Genomic DNA, 23,529 nt, shown 5'->3' with positions numbered 1-23,529 from the left:
TCGGGCAATTTTTCTTTACCCACTTCTCCAACTCTCTTAAAGCACCTTGTAGGTCTTTTCTATTGGGTGACCCCAGCACCATGTCATCTGCATATAAGATAAGTTTAGTATCCTCTTGTGTTCTGAAGGATGTCTGTAATATCGGATCTAGCAATGTTAAACAATAGAGGGCTCATTGGATCTCCCTGCAGGATTCCATTTGTTTGTTCAAAAGACTCAGATACATTGATTGTTTCCTCAGTCTGCACAAAATTAACTGATAAAATGTTTTCTATTGTTCTAACAAGTGGATATGTTGATCCAATCTTTGTAATCAATATTTCCCTGTTTAGTAAATAAAATGCCTTCGTGCAGTCAATAAACACAGCAAAGCATTTTCTGTTTGGGTGCCTCAGAGCTTCTTCTGTTTTCTCCATTAAGTATTTGACGGCTAGCATTGTGTTCCTACCACGTACAAAACCAAACTGGCATTCAGGAATATTAGCTAAAGTCTCCAGTTTTGATGCTAGTATTTTTGAGTATATCTTGAAGATATTACTTTCCAGTGCAATTCCCCTGTATGAGTTTGGGTCGCCTGTATCCCCTTTCCCTTTGTTTAGTATCCTGATGGATGATTTTCTGTATTGTTCTAGATCTGAAGCATTCGTTCAGCAATTTTGTCCGTACTGGTATCATTATCTCTTGCGACTGATTTAGGTGTTCCATGTGTATATGGTCCGGACCGGAAGCCCTTTTGTTTTTTTACTTATCGTCTCTGCAATTTCTGTGGGTTTTATTTTCATTATTTGTACCAATTGTTGTATTGAGGACCTTTCGTCAATTTTGGTTCAGTACTTTTTTGAAGTGTCTCTCCCATCTGTCCATTGGTATTTCTTCAGTGCCAAAAGTTTCTTATAGTCCGTCCAGTGTGTTGCGTATTCTTGTAACTCTCTTTCCGAGTCCCTGGTCCTTGCCTCATGTAGAAACCTTAGGGTTTCTTTTCTCTTGTTGTAGCATTCGCCGTCGACCCATGGCTGTGATTTTCTCTCCTTTGCTGGTATAATTGCCTCCCTTATCAGATCTGTAGCGATTTGGATTGCTTCGTTTAGATTCTTTCTTGTATTAGGTGTTCTGCTAATGTAAGTGCTTCCCTTTTCTGTAGTTTTTTTGAGTGTGCAGTCTTCGTGATATATTTTTTTCTTTCTGTCCGATCCGGCTCCATGGCTAAATGGTTAGCGTGCTGGCTTTGGTCACAGGGGTCCCGGGTTCGATTCCCGGCAGGATCGGGAATTTTAACCATCATTAGTTAATTTCGCTGGCACGACGGCTGGGTGTATGTGTTGTCTTCATCATCATTTCATCCTCATCACGACACGCACGTCGCCTACGGGTTGTCACCTCGAAAGACCTGCACCTGGCGAGTCAAACATGTCCTCGGACACTCCCGGCGCTAAAAGCCATTTCATTTCTTTTTGTCCATATACTTACTGGGTATGGATTTCATTGTTGTGATGTCGGTCGCAACTGTTACGTGTTTCCTTATCGGTGATGAACCTGAGTTCCAGAAACTTTCCTGCTTCTGTACCGGTGAGTGAAGTCCCATGTAGAAGACAAGGTTATAGTATTTGAACCGCTTACTGCAAAGTATGTTCTCTCTTATTTATTAGGCTGAACCCTGAAACCTTCCACTGATATCATTTCAGGGATCAGCTTTGATATGTGGTTTTGTTGTTACATTCAAGAAGGCTGTGACAACATGGCTTCGTGCGCATATCGTACTTCCGTTGTAAACAAAGTGCTACATGTGTTAAAATGCCCAGGAGTAGTCTCAGAGTTTTTAAAAAGGTGAAGAAAGAACGTTATTTACGATTTTACAAGAAACATATAAATGTCGCGTGTAACGAATCTACTAATATCTCAGGTAATCCATCTGAAATATTGTGGTAGTGCATCAAGGTAGAAACTTTGAAATTATACATCTTCTGATGACATCACTAAGTTTAATACAACTATAGTAGTCGATAGAGATTTATGAATTTGGGTAGTGTAATATTTTCTTTTGTACATCATTATAGTTTTTTTATTAGTGCGAAACTTTTACAAACTAGTTCGCAAAAGACAGGTTAAGAATGCAACATGGGGCAGTTCGCTTGATTTTAATAGCCCGCTACACACGGGTGCCAACATAGGAACTTCGTTCAAACTAGGCACAATCAGGCTACAGTAAAATGATAGCTTCTAATAAATTGACGTTTTGGGGGATTTTGCCTCTATCTGGCGGTTGTGAGCAGAAACATCCAGCCAATTCCAAGCTACCATTCATATTGATTTACAATTTACATGTATTCTATGTCGGTTGAGCGCGATCACGAAACCTAGTTGACCTAGTTCTTGTTGCCAATATTGTGTACTTGTGTATATACATTCACCACGTGGTAGCTACCTCGCTCGGCTTGCCTGGTATTCGGTACATTTCGTGATCTTTTGCATTTTCGGGCGATGCTCAGTGGTTTCGCGAACTGGCAACTGTACAAGCAAGGTGTGTAGAATAGCTGAGCCGTCTTAAATATTATAAGGCCACATCAGTCAAGCACACCCTTGCTACTTTTGAAAGATTGCTGCCTCCCTTTATATATGAACAATTCGTTAGTCTTGTCTTTTGACAGATACCCAAGCGACATGGTCACGCCCAAGGTATTTAGAATAGATTAATATCACGGCAGATGCGCAGTAGCAAAGCGGAGTTGTGACGTCACGGGGGACCCTCACAGAGAAGCTGGCCAGAACGAGTTAGAGGTAGTTTGGATCTCTCTTTGGTTTGGATAAGAATCGCTGTGCACGCGGAAGCTAGTAATACACGACAGTAGCATATCTGTGGTATGTGATAAAACTTTAAAAGCCGTAATAGCGTACATATTTCAGTATGGTTTGTTGCGCCATTGCAGGCTGCACAAATCATAGCAGGCACGCAAAGGAACGGAACTTACACTTTCATTCATTTCCTAAAGCCACTGACCTAAAACAACGGTGGATCCATGCGTGTAAAAGACGTGATTCGTTTTCAACAATTAATGCGAGGGTTTGTTCCGAACATTTTGGAGATGATGATTATCAACGAGATTTGAAATCAGAGTTACTTCAGTTAATTCCCAGAAAAAAACTGAAATCAAACGCTGTTCCACATAAGAAATTGCCATGTGCTAAAGGTAAGGATTATTATTATTATTATTATTATTATTATTATTATTATTATTATTATTATTATTATTATTATTATTATTATTATTATTATAACAGTGCAAGAAGTTAGAAGTAATGAAACGAGTTACAAAGAAGGAAATGGGCAGTCCAATGTAGCAGATTTATTCGATTTATTTCGCTACCCGGTATTTCAACTTCCGAACAGACTTTAAGCGAAGAATCGTTTTCCAAAAATGTTAAACAGCTTGAACTACAAAATAATTAATTGGCGGAAGAAAATAAGGTTCTCCTTAAATTAGGAGCAGCAAATGTTCAAGTCTGTAATAATTAGAACCCCTTGTTATTGTTGTCATTGTACGTGAACCTTTTCTTGAGCCTTAGTTCCCATTCAGCACTATGAAGTTCAGGGCTCAAGAAAAGGTTCGCGTACTATACGTGTTAGAAACATGAACATAACTTATGGAATGGCCATTCCACTGCGATCCCAGAATTAGCATTATTACAACAGAAACGCTACCAGATTGACATTGTATTTGATGTCATATTATTACTCAAATGTAATAGTGGAATATGGAATACCTTTTCCGAGGTGGGGTTAAAATACCAATAATCTTATATGTAACTTGCGGGTAAATACAGATTCGCTCACAGCTGTAACTCATTCCAGGACAAGGCGTTGAGATGTCTGGGTTTCGATGACGTCATCAGTGGCCAAACGTGTTCGAGAGACCTGCGCGTGATTACTACCTCATACCACCTCACACTCTATGGTAGCTATATTTTGCTGTAGAAGTAAAGTACGGCAGGTTCTATCCTGGTTCAGTCCGGTGGTATTTGAAGGTGCTCAAAAACGTCAGCCTCTCGTCGGTAGATTTGCGAGCACGTAAAAGAACTCCTGCGGGACTAAATTTCGGCACCTCGGCATCTCCAAAAACCGTAAAAATAGTTAGCGAGACGTAAAATTATTATTATTATTATTATTATTATTATTATTATTATTATTATAAGTAGAACCGTGATGAGCATAGGACCCACGAGAGTTGGAGTCTGACATTTGAGCGTTGAAAACAATAACTACGAATTGCGCTGCTTTGCCCTGCACATTCTTGCACGCTATTGACTAATTGGGAGGAAATAGGACCTTCGAACTATCGGCCGAATAGTGGAATGTTTTCAGGCTAAAGTATTTGCATATCGCAAGCATTCAATCGTTCTATGAGATAACGTTCGAATGTTTGTAATCGAAACGCTCCGGAAAATGTGGATCATAGTAATTTTACGATTTATTTAAACAAATATAATTGACCCGTAATTATAAATCACTGTTACCGACACTCATTGGAACAAAATAAATGTTATATTCGGGACTTACAAACTCATTCAGAGAACCCCTTTATAGTCCCCTCCACTCCACATTTCGAATAGGAATCTGTACTACCAAGAGATCCGAGGTTCGTATCCTGTCTCTGACAGTGGTTTTTTCATGGGTCTTTGTACACTCGCTGGTACAATACCTAGGGGACATAGGTCTAACCCAATTCTGCACTGAAATGATTACAGTATAATCACACCATCAAAGATGTGGTAGATGCGACTTTTCCTTGGAGGGGGATACAAGGTAATAAATAAAATGATAAAACGCAGTTTAAACCTATGTTGATTGCAAATTAATACTATTTTTATTATTATTATTCCATAAAAATAATGTATCTGTTCATAATAATGAGTACAAGCACATCATGGGAGAGGGATATATCCATCTTATCTACGCCACTGACTAGTCAACCATTCTCTATTACCAGTAATCAGAGGGGGGGAAAATGGAAGGGGTGCAACATTTCCAAAAGCAAAGGTATCGGCCAAAGAAAGACAATGACCACGAAGGGTGTGAAAATGAAAGACTCCCTAGGCCTCAAATGCTCTTATACCCTCTGGGTCAGAAAAGAACGCGTTGATCAAGGAAGGTCAGATAGGATAGATGAATTTGAAGAGCCTTGCACAAGCCAGTGAAAAGAATGCCAGGACCCATTAAGAGAGTTACGGGCGCGCAGCTGTGAGGTTGCATGCGGGAGATAGAGGGGTTCGAATCCCACTATAGGCAGCCCTCAAGATAGTTTTCTGTGGTTTCCCATTTTCACACCAAACAAATAGCAAAAAATAAAAGAAAAAAGCAACTAAGAGCCCTGTGGTTGTCAACCCACCCTCTCAAGTTACGAACCCCTGGAGCTACACTATCGGAAAGCCCACAGTTACACAGGTTATCGGACAATTTACACACTCATCCATACACAGGACCATTTGTTTTATGTTGGTGTCTATAAATGTCCCTAGTATGAACCAGTATCTTACAAATGGCCTTTTTACTTGGTGCTAACTGAACAGAAATAATGGAGGGACGACAGTGAGGCTATGTCCCTGAATGAACAATAATAACTAAAACTTACATTGCTGTAGGATATAAATAGCCAAACACACTACTGTTTTCCAGATTATTGTTGTAGTTATGCCTTAAGTATACAGTAAAAACAAAGATCATATAATAAAATGCTGAAAGCCCTCTATAGCTACCAGAGATATATGAAGTGATTATAAACTGGTAGTTTCATTCGTTTATACCCGGTGTGGTTTAAATTCTCTTCCAGGAATGTGAATTAAGTGGATTTCTCCTTTTGAGACCCTCTAGACAGTATTTTTGCTTACTCCCATGGCATTAAAGTGCGTTCCTGAAATTAGTTGAGTGGTGTTAGTGGAGATCCTGTTACCTGAATACTGTCTGCTTCCATTTCAATGAAATCCCACACTGAGAATCATTTCCCTTCCTTGCCTTCAGTCACACTTCAGCCAGTTAAATTTTTCGGCATTTCTTTCAGCTTGGAAGTCGTCGCTAACATTAGCAATATCATACATGCAAACTACTTCATTTTAGACTTATGCCTTTCAGCTTTGAATCTGCAAACCTCTGTGAATTTACTAATTGCCACCACAATCCTCTAGCTCTGTGGCCTTGTTTAGTTCTATATCTCTTTAAAATAGTTAGAAAACGAGTTAAACATCGTCATCTTGGTCTCCCTCTTCTCCTCTTACCCTCCATAAAAGAGTCCTTTATTCTCGTGGGTTTTCTATCCTCCTCGATTCTCCTCAATGACCCCACCACCGAAGCTGGTTTATGTGTACAGCTTCATCCATAGAGTTCATTCCTAACTCAGACTTTATTTCCTCATTCCGAGTACTCTCCTGCCATTGTTCCCACCGGTTTGTTCCAGCAATCATTCTCACTACTTTCACTCCCGTAAAACAAAGTTGGTCTGAAAACAGACCGATGTATAGTTTCATCTGGGAGCTGACTTTCTTCTTGCAGAATCCTATTGATCGCAACTGCGAGCTCACTGCATTAGCTTTACTGCATCTTGATTCAATCTCACTTACTATATTATCATCCTTGGAGAACACACATTCTAAATACTTGAAATTATCTACCTGTTCCGGCTTTGCATCTCCCCAACATTAATACAAGCAAAGAAAATAAGACCACACTGATTGTTAATGAATGATGAAGCACTTCAAACGAACATCATAGTTCCACTATAAGACCACTAAAAACTACAAATGAACACAAGTAGGAAAATTGTACAACTAATCACTGATTAACTTACAAAAATAAACTAACAACAAAAATAATATTTGGAAAACAAACATTTCAACACAAAGCAGCACAAATTGCACAGCTAACACAGTAACACTCTGAATAATTTCACAAAAGTGACTGAGAGCAAGCCAACCCACATGGCGATAGCATCCTTGAAATGTGACATCGCTGTGGTCATTGCCATGGCAACAGACTATTTTCGAGCAGCTTTAATCAACTTTTTCTCACTGGTGGCAGTGGCACTCATCATCAGACTCCAGCTCTCTCGTGGGCCTTAGTATAGGGACAAGAATATGACAGAATGTAAGATACATCCAGATAGTGACAAGAACGTGATACAATATGAGATTCGTCCAGGTACTGACAAGACCATTGGTCGTGGAAAGCATAAAGAATGGATCTCTCCTCCCATCTACTTTAGATATTGTTTTTCGTAATTAAAAAATTCATTTTCACCTTCAAAAACGCGTGCAGGCTAGTAAAGTATGACCTCTTCTTCTGGAGCATCTGCTAACTGTGGCAAAAAGTCATCAAAACTCTGATAGTGAAGACAATTTCAGTGTAATACGAGGCTAATCCCAAAAATAAGGTCTCCTATTCATTTTATAAATACAGATCTCTGTTCGTGTGGCTGTTGGTCACAATATTGTGAAGAGTGTTTCCCGCGCTTACATATAAACATGCACACACCGCGCTGAGGCACTCAGTCTTGGCTTGGCAGCCGTTGAGAATGGAGCTCCTGTTTGATGTTACCGCCAAGTGCGAAGTGCGCACAGGTATTTGGTTTTTGAACGCAAAAGGTACTGAACCAATTGAAATCCATCACCTATTGACAGAAGTGTATCATGAGTCTTGCATGGATGTCAAAAATGTTCGTAAGTGGTGTACTGAGTTTGCAGCCAGTCGGACTGAAATTCACGACAAAGGAACGGGAGACCGTCACTTTCCGTCTAGACAATCATGAAGGTTGAGCAAATTATGCGTAAAGATCGGCTGATCACCCTGGATGATCTCTGCACTTCGGTTCCTGAGGTTTCCCGAAGCGCCATTCACAACTTCCTGAACAGCATGGCAGCGAGCTGGTATGACATGGGCATACAAAAACTGTCAGAGCATCTACAAAACTGTATTGACCAAAATGGTGATTATATGGAAAAATAGCTAAATGTTCAAGCTGTAAAATGATGTAAACTATTGTAGAATTAAACAGGTCTATGCATTTATAACAAAAAAATAGGAGACATTTTTGGGATTACCTTTGTATGTACGCTCATCTGTTCTGTGCAAATTGTTGGCCAGATGTACCATTTCTTATGTCTAACTTACATGATAAGTTGTTTGAAAAAATTTGAGGTTATGCTATGCAATGAGATGCACTGGATTGGAAAGGGAAGGTACAAATTCGTTCTTACACACTGACAGGCTTGGAAATGACAAATGAACAACATATTGCTGCTTCTGCATTTTCAGCCGAATGGCTCGTCAAACATTCCAGGCAAGACAACTGGATGAAGAGGAAGAATACACTTATAGCTTACTTTAGTTATTTCTTGTAGATAACCGCATGTCAGATTTTCTTTCCTTATTTCCTGTAAATTAGGCCTACATTTCTTAATATATTAGGAACATTTTTTCCTTAACTTTTAGGGCTATTTTGCTGATATTACAGTTAATTTAGATACTTCAGTTCACAATTCTTTGAAACACCATTTTACCATATAGCCTACATTTTGAAACCAGATATGAATTCAAATAGATATGTAAAATCGTAATGACATTTTGTAAAATTGATTTTTTTTTAAACTAAGACATTTAAACAAATTTTGTTTAGAGTTCTTTATTTGCATTCATATAGTCATTGTAAAAAAATCATACTCAAAGCAGTGACGGTTTATGAGAAAATGTTCCATATGTTATTGCAGAATTTTCAATTTGCATAAATGGGGAAACTATACATATTTTACTTTTGCCATTGTAGGACACATTCATCTAGCACATGAATCAATGGATAGCATGCTGGCCTTTGGTCACAAAGGTCCCAGGTTCGATTCCTGGCAGGCAGGGTCAGGAATTTTAATTATAATTAGTTAATTCCACTGGCATGGGGACTGGGTGTATGTGTAGTCTTCATCATCATTTCATCCCCATCAAGACGTGCAGGTCGCCTACGGGAGTCAAATCAAAAGACCTGCATCTGGGGAGCTGAACTTGTTCTCAGACACTCCTGGTACTAAAAGTTATACACTCTTTCATTTCATCTAACACATGTTAATGTGCATGACTAGTTATCTGTAAACTGGGCTAAATTATGACCGTATATATTTTACGCTGTATTATTGCATACTATTATTATTACTTAACACTGATGAAAACTGTTGTATTAAAGAAAGTTGATAGTGTAAAAGATATCCCTCAACAGCAAGTATGACGACATTAAATAAATAATAATATTGCCTGGAAAGACAGACTGAATGGAGCTATATGTTCATTAACAATGAGCTGAAGATGAGCAAAACAAAGACCTTAGAAGTGATCATGAACAGGGAACTCAAACCTCCTTTTTTGGAAGGAACCAAATTAGAATCAGTTTCTTATTTCAAGTACAAGCAGGAAATACTCAGCAGAACACCGAAAGCATGAAACATTTGCAGTTAAGTCAGATACTTACTCGTGGATTGTATCTTCATCATCATCATCATACGTTGTTCTGCCATTCAGCAGGTCCAATTATGGCTGTGACCTCTATCTCTCTCGATCTTGTGCCCTTTTCTTCACTTCTGCATAATCTTCCTTTCTTTTTCTAATCTTCTCTAATAACTGATATCGTCTCCTTCCTCTTCCTTGTTTTCCTTTTATCATCCCTTCAATTGCTACTCGTAGTAAGGTGTTGTGTCTTAGATTATGCCCTATCCAGTTTTTCTTCCTATTTTGGATTACGGACATCATGCTCCTCACTTCTCCTACTCTCTTCAGAACTTCCTCATTTGATATTTTATCTTCCCACTTTACACCTTCAATTCTTTGCCAAATCCACATCTCAAATGCCTCTATTCTTCTCTGTTCTTCCTTCCTTAATGTCCATGTTTCAGCGCCATATAGAGCTATACTCCATATGTAACACCTTGCAAGCCTCTTCCTCAAATCTTTCTCTAGCGGGCCACAAAACAGTTTTTTCTTCTTGTTGAAGCTTTCCTTGGCTAAGGCAATTCGAGCTTCTATATCTGTTATAGAGTGAAGGTCTTCAGTCACAATACTTCCAAGATACTTAAACTTATTCACCTGTTCAATATTTTCTCCCCCTAAATACCACTAAAAGCAAAAACAAGTATGTACCACACCTACTGTGTACCATTTCTCACATATTGTTTACAGGCGTGTATTCTACCAAACAATGGCTATAGCAGAACTCTGGAAACAGAAATAAGATTCAGTAAACTATGAATCAAACTACTTGAAAAGACAAAATCAGGATTGAAGTAAATAGAAATGGAACTGGTCATTGTGGTGGCAGTGGTGATTATTGTTTTAAGAGGCAGTACAACTAAGCAACCATCCTCTATATAACACTAATCAGAGAAAGAAAATGGAAGGGATCCCGACACTTCCAAAAATGAAGGTATTGGCCAAAGAAAGACAAGGGCCAGGAAGGGTATGTAAATGAAAGACTCCCTAGCCCTCGGAAACCTAATAGCGTTGGGGTCGGAAAAGAATAAGAGTTGACCAAGGGAGGTCGGATAGGATAGATGAAAGTGAGGAGCCTGGCACTAGTAAGTGGAAGCAATGCCAGGGCTCAGCTGAGGGGCCCGTGGTCGCCAACCCACGCTCCCTAGTTAAGAACCCCTGGGGCTCCTTTTAGTCACCTCTTACAACAGGCAGGGGATTCCATGGGTGTTATTCTACTGCCCCCACCCACAGGGTTGTGAGGTCCATATTACCAGTGTAATAAAGAAGTGTATGCTGTAGTGAACGGCAAAAGTCCTACTAGAAAATTCTTCGATCTTACTGTCCAAGGAAACGGACCAAAGGGAAGGTCAAGTAAATGCTGGATAGAGACAGTAAAATCAGATGTGGAGGAGAGAGGTCTCAGATGGGAAGATGTCTTGGAAGAGAAGATGAATGAAGACAGGAGATGATGAGCACTTGTAAACCACACCTGGGAAAATGGTCATAAGTATTGCCTGACTGAGATAAACAGCACACATGCATGCATACATACATACATACATACATACATACATACATACATACATACATACATACATACATACATATAAACAATGAAAGTCTGAATATTACTATAAAAAACAAGAATAAATTAAGCAATCTTACCTCAAATATGTTTCCCCCTGTGGGTGAGGGCAGCAGAATAACACCCACGGTATCCCCTGCCTGTCGTAAGAGACCCATGGGCTCTGAACTTTGGAGCTGAATCCTGGCATTGCTTCCACTTACTTGTGCTAGGTTCCTCCCTTTCGTCTATGCTATCTGATCTCGATTGGTCAACTCTTGTTCTTTTCCGACTCCGACGGTATTAGAGCACTTGAGGGGCCTAGGGAGTCTTTCATTTTCACGCCACCCCCTGTGGGTGGGGGATGCAGACGAAGAATTCACACACGGTATCCCCTGCCTGTCGTAAGAGGTGACTAAATGGGGCGACCAAGAGATGATCAAATTAAAACCATGAGACTACTTGTAATTAGTACCATCACGCAGGGAACACCATGGGTCTACCCACTATGTGAGGAACACCACGGGATAGTGCGGGTCCCTTTGGTTAGTCCACTTATGTGAGGAACACCATAGGTTTGTATTGCCTGTAAATAGCACCGCAGTGTGCAAAACACAATAGGTCTGTGTTACATGTGCGAATTTCATTACCTGTGAATAGTACCATAATGTGTGGAATACCACGAGTCTTTGTTACTTTTGATTAGTACCGCAATGTGACAAGTAGCATGGTTCTATTATCCTAGCGATAAGTACCATTATGAGAGGCCGATGACCTGGATTTTGGACCCGTTTCACTACAGCATCATCAATTCAGTATTATGCTTTAGCAGCAGTCCCTTGGTCAGTAATACTATTATTTAACACTAGTTTCTGGGAATTTGCGGCATTGCGAGTCGGATCCACTGATTGTTTTAACTTCATATCCATCCATTCATTCTTTGTCCTCATGTTTTCAAATCTGGTCAGTGGAGAATTATGGATTTTTAAATTGTCATAATATTTTGTCTCATTTCGTATCATTCGGGGCCGATGACCTAGGTGTTAGGCCCCTTTAAACAACAAGCATCATCATCATTTTCACACCCTTCATGGCCCTTGTCTTCTTTTGGCCGATACCGTCATTTTTCAAAGTGTCGCGTCCCTTCCATTCCTTCTGTCTGATTAGTGTTATATAGAGAACGGTTGCTTAGTTTTACTGCCTCTTAAAACAATAACCACCACCATTTCAGATATGTTGTCACCAATCTCAAAGGAAACAACTGACAAAATATGTGAATTCACACAGACTTTTAAAAAAAGTTTTTAAAAAAATTTATGATAACATCTTAAATCGCTCTTTCAAAATACCGGTATAGTGAGTTGCAACCAGTAGCAGTCGGGAGACGATCCTTCCAATAGTAGCTCTGGTATTTGTCACATTGTTCTGTAGGATACTGTAGCACACATGGCAGTTGTAGGTCTGAAATAGTTTTAAGAGCAGGCCAGGCAGAAGTGAAGTAAATAAAGGAGTCTTTGATGGTTATGAATTTCATGTTTTTGGTCCGTATTGAACAATATATAAGTAATAATAATAATAATAATAACTTAAATGTTTCCACCTTTTCAATACAATATATTCACAAAATTACAAAATTATACGGTACTAGTTTCGACCCCTAGGGGTCGTGAGAGTCGTGAGTTGACTAGTATTATTAGTCAACGTCGACAATGCCTTTGAATGTCAGCGAGGTCGATCACATTCATTATAAATGGTAGAGTGTGTAAATATTGGTAGTGGACAAAATAACACGCCCTAATTAACTCATAACAACGGATGAATCGGTGAAAGGGTTCTCTTTGTAACCGAAGGTCATTGCACATATTAATATAGAAGTTTTCGAGGGACATACTAAAACTGTCTAATAGTGGGGTTTTTTTGCTATAACTGACTTTTAGTGTAAATAAGTATGCCTTAATAACTACTGCTGGTGTTTCTTTCTCAGTCAATTTTTTAATTTTGCATTCTTGAGCGATTTCCCTTCTTTTATTTTCTTTTATTCGCCTGTATGGCTGCATGCGCATATGATATTTCTCTCACTTCTTAAAGACAGTAGTGTAGGAACTTGATTTGGGCACACTTTGCTCTCGCCTATTACATTTTCATATTCCCTATCTGACATTCATTTCCACCAGGCAGTTGGCCGTGTGGTTAGGGGCGCTCAGCTGTGTGAGTTTGCATCCGGGAGATAGTGGGTTCAAACCCCACTGTTGGCAGCCCAGAAGAAGGTTTCCCGTGGTTTCCCATTTTCACATCAGGCAAATACTGGGGCTGTTCCTTAATTAAGGCCACGGATGCTTCCTTCCCACTTTTAGGCCTTTTCTATCCCTCACTGTAAGATCTGTCTGTGTTGGTGCAACATAACACAAATTGTAAAAACAAAAAAATCAAAAAAAATTCTTTCTGGTTTCTTCTCAGCTGACATTACTTTATACCTTTCAGTAAATGATCCATAATATACTATGATCAGGGAAGGGAGAAATCTTGTCCAAACCCTGTAATTACACTGAACCAGGAAGTCAGTTCTCACTGTGACCAGATTGTTAGAATACACCTTATATCAAGGGGGTGCCACATTCGCTTTCACGCGGTTGTCGTGGCAAAATTTGTCCTGTGACGTTGTTCATGTCATAAGCAGCGGTGGTAATGAGTGATCTGAGCTCAACTGTTCAGGTGATTGTCATATTGCATATAATAAATTTCATTATTAAACCTCTGCATTGACATAATACTCAAATCAAATTGAGAAGAGTCCACCTTTTCAGTACATTGTATAATCTTTTTAGAAGAAATACCATTTCTTTTATTCTAAATTAAAAGAACCTGTTTCTTCCCGTATGTGGAGATTGTCCTTTTGTACCCCCTGTAGGTGGGGGACGCAGACGAAGTATACACCCATGGTATCCCCAGCCTGCCATAAGAGGCAACTAGAAGGGGCGACCAAGAGATGATGAAATTAGAACCTTGAGAATACTTGTGATCAGTACCATTATGTGCAGAACACTATGGGTCAACGTTACTTGTGACTAGTACCATCTTTTGAGGAAAACCATGGGACTACATTACATAGAAGCAGTACCATTATGTGAGAAACACTACGGGTCTGGGCGTTGTTTGTGATAATGGTCATTGTGTGTATTCCACCGACCGGTTCCACTGTATGCAGAATGGGTCTACCGTTACCCATGAGTAGTACCACTTTATGAGAAACACCACGGGCTTGGCCGGCGCCCGTGATTAGTAGCACTGTGTGAGAAAACCAAGGGTCCGCATTGCCTGAGAGTAGTAGTTCCACTATGTAAACAACACCAAGGGTCTGCGTTGCTTGTGAGTAGTACCCTTATGTGCGAAACACCAGAGGTTTGTGTTACCTGTGAGTGGTGCCATTGTGTGTGACATACCATGGGTCTACATTGCCTATGCTTGTTGTTGTTGTTGTTGTTGTTGTTGTTGTTTGAGTCATCAGTCCCTAGACTGGTTTGATGCAGCCTTCCATGCCACCCTATCCTGTGCTAACCTTTACATTTCTATGTAACTACTGCATCCTACATCTGCTCTAATCTGCTCGTCATATTCATTCCTTGGTCTACCCCTACCGTTCCTACCACCTACACTTCCTTCAAAAACCAACTGAACAAGTCCGGGGTGTCTGAAGATGTGTCCTATCATTCCATCTCTTCTTCTCGTCAAATTTAGCCAAATCGATCTCCTCTCGCCAATTCGATTCAGTATCTCTTCATTTGTGATTCGATCTATCCATCTCACCTTCAGTATTCTTCTGTAACACCACATTTCAGAAGCTTCTATTCTCTTTCTTTCTGAGCTAGTTATCGTCCATGTTTCACTTCCATACAATGCCACACTCCACACGAAAGTCTTCAAAAACATCTTTCTAATTCCTATATCAATGTTTGAAGTGAGCAAATTGCTTAGTACCACTATATGAGCAACACCAGTGGTCTGTGCTGCTTGTGAGTAGTACCCTTATGTGCGAAACACTACAGATTTGTGTTACCTTTGAGTGGTGCTGTTGTGTGTGATATACCATGGGTCTACATTACTTATGATTAGTACCATTATAGGAGGAAAACCATGGTTCTGCTGTACCAGTGAGCAGGCCAGTGACCTGGATTTTGGACCCCTTTAGATAATGAGTACCATTCCAGTAATGAAGGCATTGTGAATTGGATCCAGTGATTGTTTTATTTCACGATCATATTTTTCATCATCATTCGTTTCAGATTCTAGTCGTTTGATACATTTTGATGTATTAACTTTAGTTTTGTTACCTTTAGGGGCTCTTTTAAACAATCATCATCATCATCATGTTTTTATGTTTGTCGTCATCTCCTTTTCTTGTTCCTATATTTCTATACATATGACGTGATTTAACCCTTGTTCGTTCCTTTCCAATACTGTTTAGGTGATTACGTGCATGAATACAGTGTGTGAGTGAAGGTTGAATGCGTGCTGTCATTTAAGGCAAGGAGTAGGTAAAATGAGGAAAAGCGGGAACAAGTGCAGTGTTGCTGAGTGTAAAAATGTCTCTTTTAGAACTGAGAACATAATATACCATTCCTTCCCGAAAAACATTGAGATACAAGCAAAATGGATATTACATTGTAAGAGAGGTAATAAAATCAACCCTAAGAGTGCAAGAATTTGTTCTGCACATTTCCTCCCATGCGACTATGAACGAGACTTGAAAAATGAACTTCTGGGCTTGCCATTAAAAAGGAAATTGAAGGCTGATGCTGTACCCTCCCAAAATATTCCTAACTGGCATGGGAAATACATCAAGGCTGCAAGGTCAAGAAATGATAATCAGGTAACTAAATTTGTGCTATTTGATTTTCTGTACAAAAAGATATATGAAATTATTGTGAATAGGCTATATTTCCATATTTATACTACAAATATGAGTATGTATTTTTTTTAAATTTATACCCAGGAACCAATATATTAGGTTCTGAAAATAAATTATTCTTATTTCTAGGCAATGTCAGAACGGAACTGTCCTAAAAAGAGCCTTGTCTACAATTGCAGATCTGTCTACCAAGAAACAAAAACCTGTGCATCAGAAGTAAACTGTTGTAAGTCACAAATGCATAATTTTACAGGATAGAAAGAAAACTCAATGCGTGATTCATAATTGTTTCAGAAAACACTCTTTTATTTTTGTAATTGAGGAGTTGGAAAAAAATATGGGCAAGTTTGCTGTGCGGTTAGGGGTGCGCAGCTGTAAGCTTGCATCTGGGAGATAGTGGGTTCGAGCACCACTGTCAGCAGCCCTGAAGATGGTTTTCCATGGTTTCCCATTTTCACACCAGGCGGCTGTACCTTAATTAAGGCCATGGCCGCTTCCTTCCCACTCCTAGCCCTTTCCAATCCCATCGTCACCATTAAGACCTATCTGTTTTGGTGCGACATAAAACAAAATTGTAAAAAAAAAAAAATCAAAAAGTGAAATTTCCACCTTAAGAAAGTTGAGGGAAAACACAAGAAACATAGAATAAAAGTCACATAGAACATACCCATGTTTGGGTATGGTACAACTGGTCAGGAAATTAAATTCTTTTTCTTTGCGTTTTTCTACATAAAGTTGATTCATTCTTGTTAGGTTGAGTTTGTTTCTCATATATTTCTTGCTGCATGTTTATGGGTGGAGCTACTTTCAGCGTTGGAAAAGATTATATATGGTGGCACACGGTTTCATGTACATGATCTGGATCTGAAGGCTTACCTGTTAGCTAGTGTATTGTGACCTCGTTTATCAGGTTTGACTACACCGTTACATAACTTGTTCTCCAATGCAGTTTTAACAAATACATCTGAAATATTTTATGTGTTTGAAAATAATCTCTTGCATACAGGAAATGACTTTATGTTTGGATTTCAAAGCAATATTGCATTCCATTTCAGTGCCTCCTCTTCTACTTCCATGCATCACGTTCTCAGTTTCTTTTTCCACTGGCTGCACTTTTACATTTACTTTTTTTTTTTAATCTGTCTTTCCTTATTTATGTCATTGTGTTAATTCCAAAGGATTTGTAGATTTCTTTGCATTGTTTTTCAGATAAGTTTATTTACAGCATAATTTTGCTGGTACTAACCTGTTCTTGGGAGTATCCATCCATAGTTTATCTGCCATCTGGTTACTTTTCTCCTCTTGATATATCTCTCTAGCTCTCACGGCAGAGAGCCCTCGTCTTTACACACACAAATGTGTGAACTTCCCCTCTTTGTTTTAGTTGATCTTTAGAAGTGTTCTGTGATCTTCACTGTTTCTACCTCTAGCCTGCCTTCGATTACATCCCTTAACAAGCCTTCATGTTGCAGCATGTGTCCAATGATGGCGAGTCATCTTATATGCAGTTGCCCAAGAATTACTCTTCTTCTTTTTTTTCAACTTGATTGAGTACTTCTGCATTTGAGATCTGATCCGTCTAGGGAATCGTACGAAGCTCCTCCAACAGTACATCTCAAACGCACCTAAATACAACCTGTCAGCTTGGGGTTGTTTCACATTTAACTACCACAGAACTCTACTGATCGAGCAAATACTTTAATGAACAAATGTGCAGTTGATTAGCATTTTCTGGTATTTGTAGAACACTGGACAGGTCAGATTAGATTACATCATTATTTTATATTTTTCCTGGTGATATAATGCTGCATTTACTCAGATACTTTCTCGGCAAACCATGGATAGGGAAGGGCAAGGACCGGGAAGGAAGTGGCTGCAGCAATAATAATCAAACAGCTAACTCGCTCAGAAGGTCGGGTCAGAATTCACAAGAAAATATTATTCAAAGTTATAATTAAATACACCTGGGAACTTCAAAGAGGCAGGATGTGAATGTTTTGTATGACATACCATTATGAATGTTCTGTCTTCACAGATAATTTCACACACTTTTGTAATCATGTGATGATATAGATATTGATTCCCATAGGGAACCTGGAATAGTAAATTCATAATTCCAGTATGAAGGTCCATTATGGGAAATTATAATTTTCCATCAAAAATTAACTTACCAGAAGGACCAAATGAAATAATAAGTGAGTTATTCCATCTTTTCAATACAAATTAAATAGTGTGTATTAATTAAACATTTAATGGGACTAGTTTCGACCTTTGTAAAGGTTCAGCCGTATCGCGTGTAGAACAAAATATTTGAAACATAGTTGTTTTAAAGATGGTCTTAAAACCTATAAGTTTGACACTATAAAAAATTGTTTATAGAATTTCCTGAAAACACATTTGTTGTAAGAAATTAGCTCACTTAGCTGTAGGAATATACGAGAAGAAGAAGTCTTAAAATATTCTTCGTAGTATTCAAGAATGTAGATACAATTCAAAATTCACAGTTTTGATGAGATGTGGAAATAGGCATGTTTGCATAATGTTGTGGCTTGAGGAGAGGAAGTCTTATGATATTCTTCTTATCACTGCGAAGCGTAGATACACTTTAAAATCATTCATAATCTCGATGAGATGTAGAATTGAGCATATGTGCAAATGTATTGCCTTAATAAAATGTGAGTAAAATGTAGTAAAATGAGAAGTTAACAGGAAAGAGACCACGAGGAAGACCGTGAAAGAGGTGGACAGATTCAGTGTGGGAGTGCATAGAGAAGAGGGGAGGAAAACCTGAAGATGTACTTTTAAAAAAAGGAGAAGAGTGGTGGAGAGACAGGCAGCGATGGAGATCCTTGATTCACAACCCGACCCGGGAAGCTGGAAACGGGAAATGAAGATGATGAAACCACACTCCACACAAAACACTTTGCAAACATCTTTCTTAAATCACAAGGTTTTGTCTTAGATTCAAAAGCCCTCTCACCTTTCAACAGCGCACTAGCCCCTAGCGTCTTGCAAAGTTGTAGCAATCTGACTGATTAGCCCACTGCTATACTGGGACGAAACGTTGGAAATTTCACGATTGAAAAGGCCTAAAAAGCCTTCCAGCTAACTCATTCTTGATTACCAGCGTTTCACCCTAGTATGCCAAGGGGTGGTTACAATTGAGGAGCTACGTGAATGTGAGATAACAGCGCCAGTCCAGAAAGTCCCGAGAGGATTCGTTGTGCCAACCACATGACACCTCATAATCTGAAGGCCTTGGCTAAACAGCGATCGGTTGCTTCATTGGCCAGGGTCGTTTGGGGCTGTTCCTCCATGGGGTTCGGTTTGGTTTTAAAAGTTCCGAGCTCCATATGTTATAACCTACGTTATAAAGAAACAAATTCTCTGCTCTCCAACGCAAGGAAGGGTCGAAGTTAAGTATGTCTTGTCTTGGTGCTTTTCTTCTTGTCATATTCAATGAATGCTGAGCAAGAACAAGAGTGATTTAGGGCCTCCAAGACCTTAACATATTAAAGCCGGAATTTTGGATTTCTATTCTGTGTGTTCTTTATTTCAGAGCAGTATTTCTACACCTTACTTATGTACCATATTCATGTGAATTATCAGCTCTCTGTGTCTAACCATTTCCATGGTATATGCCATGTTCATATTTATTCATGTATTTATTCACAAAGCACAAGATACAGCTACTCTGAGCACATTTCATTTGTACTGTCAACAGACTAATTAATGCATGTAAACTTTCATAATAAAATATAACAAACATAACATGCTATGTAGGACTGGGAACAACTCTAAGGTTTTAGTTTGATCATCTTAATAGATGACAAGCACATTCTACAAAACTGTATAATATATGAGAACACTTTCTTGAACAGTACACTGTTACATGAAACCACAACATTTCAAATGTAAGAATCATAAGAGAAAGCAATTGTTTGTTACCGAAACTTCATTTTTTTTTTTCTTCTTAGTATTAATGTATTCTATGATGGGGAACAAAGCAAGGAATGCAGAGTTAAATGTCGCATTTCGCGCACTTTGTTCGTACGGTGCTAGAAATGTTTATTCCAGCGCATCTATGACAATTATAAGATGCTACAAGATGATCACTTTCATTTCTCTTAAGTGTTGGACCCCTTCTGTTTTTTCCCTCTGTCTACTGTTAATAGGGGATGGTTTACTTGATAGTTGTACGTCCTGTTAAAACAATAATCAGTACCACCACTCTAAAATATAAATAGAAAACAATGTTGTTATGCCCAGTTTGGTGATTTATTATACACTAGCTGATATACCCGTGCTTCGCTACGGAATTCTACATTGTACACAGAATTGTAGGTTAGGTAGAGTACACGTTGTGAGCAAGACTGTATTAAATTGCACAGCTCTTAACGTTACCCTAGAAACGCGACGGGGAAATCACCAAACTTCTTTTCTCATATGACGACTGCGTTAGTGAATTTTCATTGTAATGGTAGGCCAGCTTGCCTACCATCAGTCACAATCAGGTTGGGAAATTACATTGTAATGGCAGACACTCACTCTCCACCTGCCTTTTTACATCCTCAGAAAGATTGTCTTAGTAGTATTCCCAACTGAAATGAACACAGGGCATTACAATGACGTCAGTGGGAATGGCGCAAGTAAAAGCAATGATTTCACATTTAATACTCGATCAAATGAAAACCACACATTTTCTCACTTTTAATGAACAGTACTATGCTGCCGATCTAACAGTCCAAAGTAGAGTAGGGATCGAATAGGTGGAATACTATGATGAACCAGTGAGTTACGTACAGCAGTACGGTATCAGAAAATGTATGAACCAGAGGAATGACATGCTAAAGAAGAAAGTTTTCCAACTCCCCAACTATTTCCTGCCAATATTCAGTCAGGCTGTTATACTCGGAGGGCCGGCCCTGTGGTGTAGGGGTAGCGTGCCTGCCTCTTACCCGGAGGCCCCAGGCTCGATTCCCGGCCAGGTCAGGGATTTCTACCTGGACCTGAGGGCTGGTTCGAGGTCCACTCAGCCTACGTGATAAGAATTGAGGAGCTATATGATGGTGAGATAGTGAACCCGGTCAAGAAAGCCAAGAATAATGGCCGAGAGGATTCGTCGGGCGGAGCAGCGGTCGCTTGGGAGGCCAAGGCCCTTCTGTAGTGCCATGGAGTTTGGTTTGGTTTGGTTTGTTGTACTCGGTACGCAGCAGTAATCCCATCTATCGTAGTTGAGCGGCAGCAAAGAGACAAAGAACATCACCACAAACAATGGTCAATGTAATGTTATTGTTGATCAATGTTATGCGCTTTCAATATTGTAGGACTCTTATCATAGTCGGTACGGTAAAATTGAATAAAACATAAATGGTCGGATATTGTATTCTCTATAACTTTTGCTAAGTAGCACGTTTCGATAGGACCAATAACATGGGTACCGGTACTTAAAAATTAAATTTTAGGCACCTTCCCCTAAACTACAATTTCATTCAGGGCGAATAAAATTGTTTATAACTTAGACTGTAGTTTCTTATTCCCCGTTCATTAAATTCCGTTCTCCAATTTTCTCGTGGTTCGGCGTTGATATGGACTTGGCAACAAAAATACAAATTCCTCAATATCTGTATTATCAAAGCTGGTACGGTAACAATGTGTGACATAAATGATCGGAAATTTAATTCTATATAACTTTAGTCATGTAGTATTTATCGATAGGACCACTAATAATATAAATATTCGAGAAATAAATTTCAGGCCTTCCCCTAAACTACCATTTCACTCAGCGTGAGTAAAATAATTTATAGCCTAGATTGTAGCGGCTAATTCCCGGACTTCACATACCAATTTTCATTCAATTCTCTTCAGCCGTTTTCTCGTGATGCGTGTACATACATACAGACAGACAGACAGAAATTACGGAAAAGTAAAAAGTGCGTTCCCTTGTTACTGTGGACATGACCGACACAGAAATACCATTCTTTTCAAATTCTGAACAATGTACAGACAAAACTCTTTATTTTATATATATAGATTCCCCTCAAGCATTCAGAATGCGGTATACTGTTCTTCTTCTTCTTCTTCTTGCGTTCCGGCCTTCTAAGGACCACGTTACAATTTCAATTGTTCCTCCTTAGTTGTTCTTTCCTTTTCTTCCAGTATTCTTTCATTGTTTCACTATGTTTCTTTTTCCTGTCTTCAGTCCACTTTGTGCCTGTTTTCTTTTCCTTCCTCCCTTTGAATCCTTCCATTTGTAAGACTTTCTTCCGAAAAATCTTTCTTTCCAATAATTCTTCTTCTCGTATGTTGTTCCTGCTGTTATTAATAGGCTATTCCTTGTCTGTATCGATATCTGGTGAAAATTTACATCTCCTATTTTCAAGATAATTTACAGTACTGATAGTCAAGTAGCGAGAGAGTGGACTGCGGGTCATGAGAAACGCTTCTGCAGAGCCAGGGGCATAACATTAGGGCCTGCAGGACCTGCGATGCAGGCAGGCCCAGGTCTTTAAAGGGCCCTGCAGACTCCTTGCAGTGAGTACGCAAACTGGAAATAGCCTACCAAACATCCCGCACAATCTACAACAAAAAATGCCTTTCCCAAAACACCAAGATACATCACTATGAAACAGTTCTGAAGCCAGTAGTTCTATATGCAGCCGGAACCCTGTCTCTAAATGCCAACAAAGGACTCCTTGAAGAACTGGAGAAAAAAGAACGCAAAATTGTGAGAGGAATCTTGGGATCAAAGTACAGAAATGGAATCCACCAAAAGAGATCCAACGAGGAAGTCTACAGTAAAATAGAGAAAATTACTGATACAATCAGAAAAAGACGTGCACGATTTTACGGTCATCTGAAAAGAATGGACGGAAGAAAGTTAACTAAAGAAATCTTTCACTTTTTTATTCAAACACCAAAACCACAATTCCCTGGTTTAGAAATATCAAAGAAGACCTGCAAATGCTACATATCTCAGCTGAAGACGCCCTTAACAGAGATCTCTTCCGCAAGAAAATATTGATGAACGGGTTAAACCGAGACGAGCAACCGAAGAGAAGACACGGTGCCCCTTGGACAGAGGAGTGTAAGCAGGCCCACTCACAAAGAATGAGGGAAATTTGGGCTCTAAAGAAGGCCAAGTTCAGTGTCAAATGCAACAAGACTTAACGTGGTCCTTGATGGCCCCAGCGAATTATATATATACAGTATATCTAGTCTAATGTCACGCTGTATGGAAAGGATCTGGGCAGTTTGGTAAGATTTCAGAAATAGTTTGTTTTACAGTTGGTACATAGAGGAATTATCACCTGGTTGCATCTAGCAGCAGGTACTGTGTTCAGTATAACACAGCACAGGTGTAGAGAATGCTTGCCCTTCTAGTATCTCGCATCACTGCGACACGCTCCTCACAAAAGACCGTACCATATTATTTAAAAATAATTACAGCAATAAAAATTACCACCAAAATATAATATTTTAATTATGAAATGATACTTTTTTGATGTACCTATAGTGCACCTGAGATCGTACTTTGCACAAATTGTGCAAAACAGTTAACTTTGTCAC

The 23,529-nt window shown here is 39.2% G+C and overlaps 1 protein-coding gene across 4 annotated transcripts in view; it reads left to right on the top strand.

Moving 5' to 3' along the window:
• The window catches only part of LOC136884672 (THAP domain-containing protein 1 B), a 163,505-nt gene that overhangs the window by 46,188 nt on the left and 93,788 nt on the right, over positions 1-23,529 (top strand). The window contains exons 1-2 of one of the 4 annotated variants that reach the window (XM_067156931.2): positions 15,489-15,921; positions 16,090-16,186. The exons of 2 other annotated variants lie outside the window; for them this stretch is intronic. In XM_067156931.2, coding sequence (XP_067013032.2) covers positions 15,592-15,921; positions 16,090-16,186 — 427 coding nt within the window. In that variant the 5' untranslated portion in view covers positions 15,489-15,591. Of the gene's footprint in view, positions 1-2,871; positions 3,186-15,488; positions 15,922-16,089; positions 16,187-23,529 lie in introns of those variants that run through there. One more of the 4 variants, XM_067156933.2, reaches the window with a different exon arrangement.

Source organism: Anabrus simplex, chromosome 13, assembly GCF_040414725.1.
Source record: "Anabrus simplex isolate iqAnaSimp1 chromosome 13, ASM4041472v1, whole genome shotgun sequence".
NCBI classification, from domain to species: domain Eukaryota; kingdom Metazoa; phylum Arthropoda; class Insecta; order Orthoptera; family Tettigoniidae; genus Anabrus; species Anabrus simplex.
Note: the sequence above shows the minus strand (reverse complement) of the source record. Positions and strands in the feature narration are given on the sequence as shown.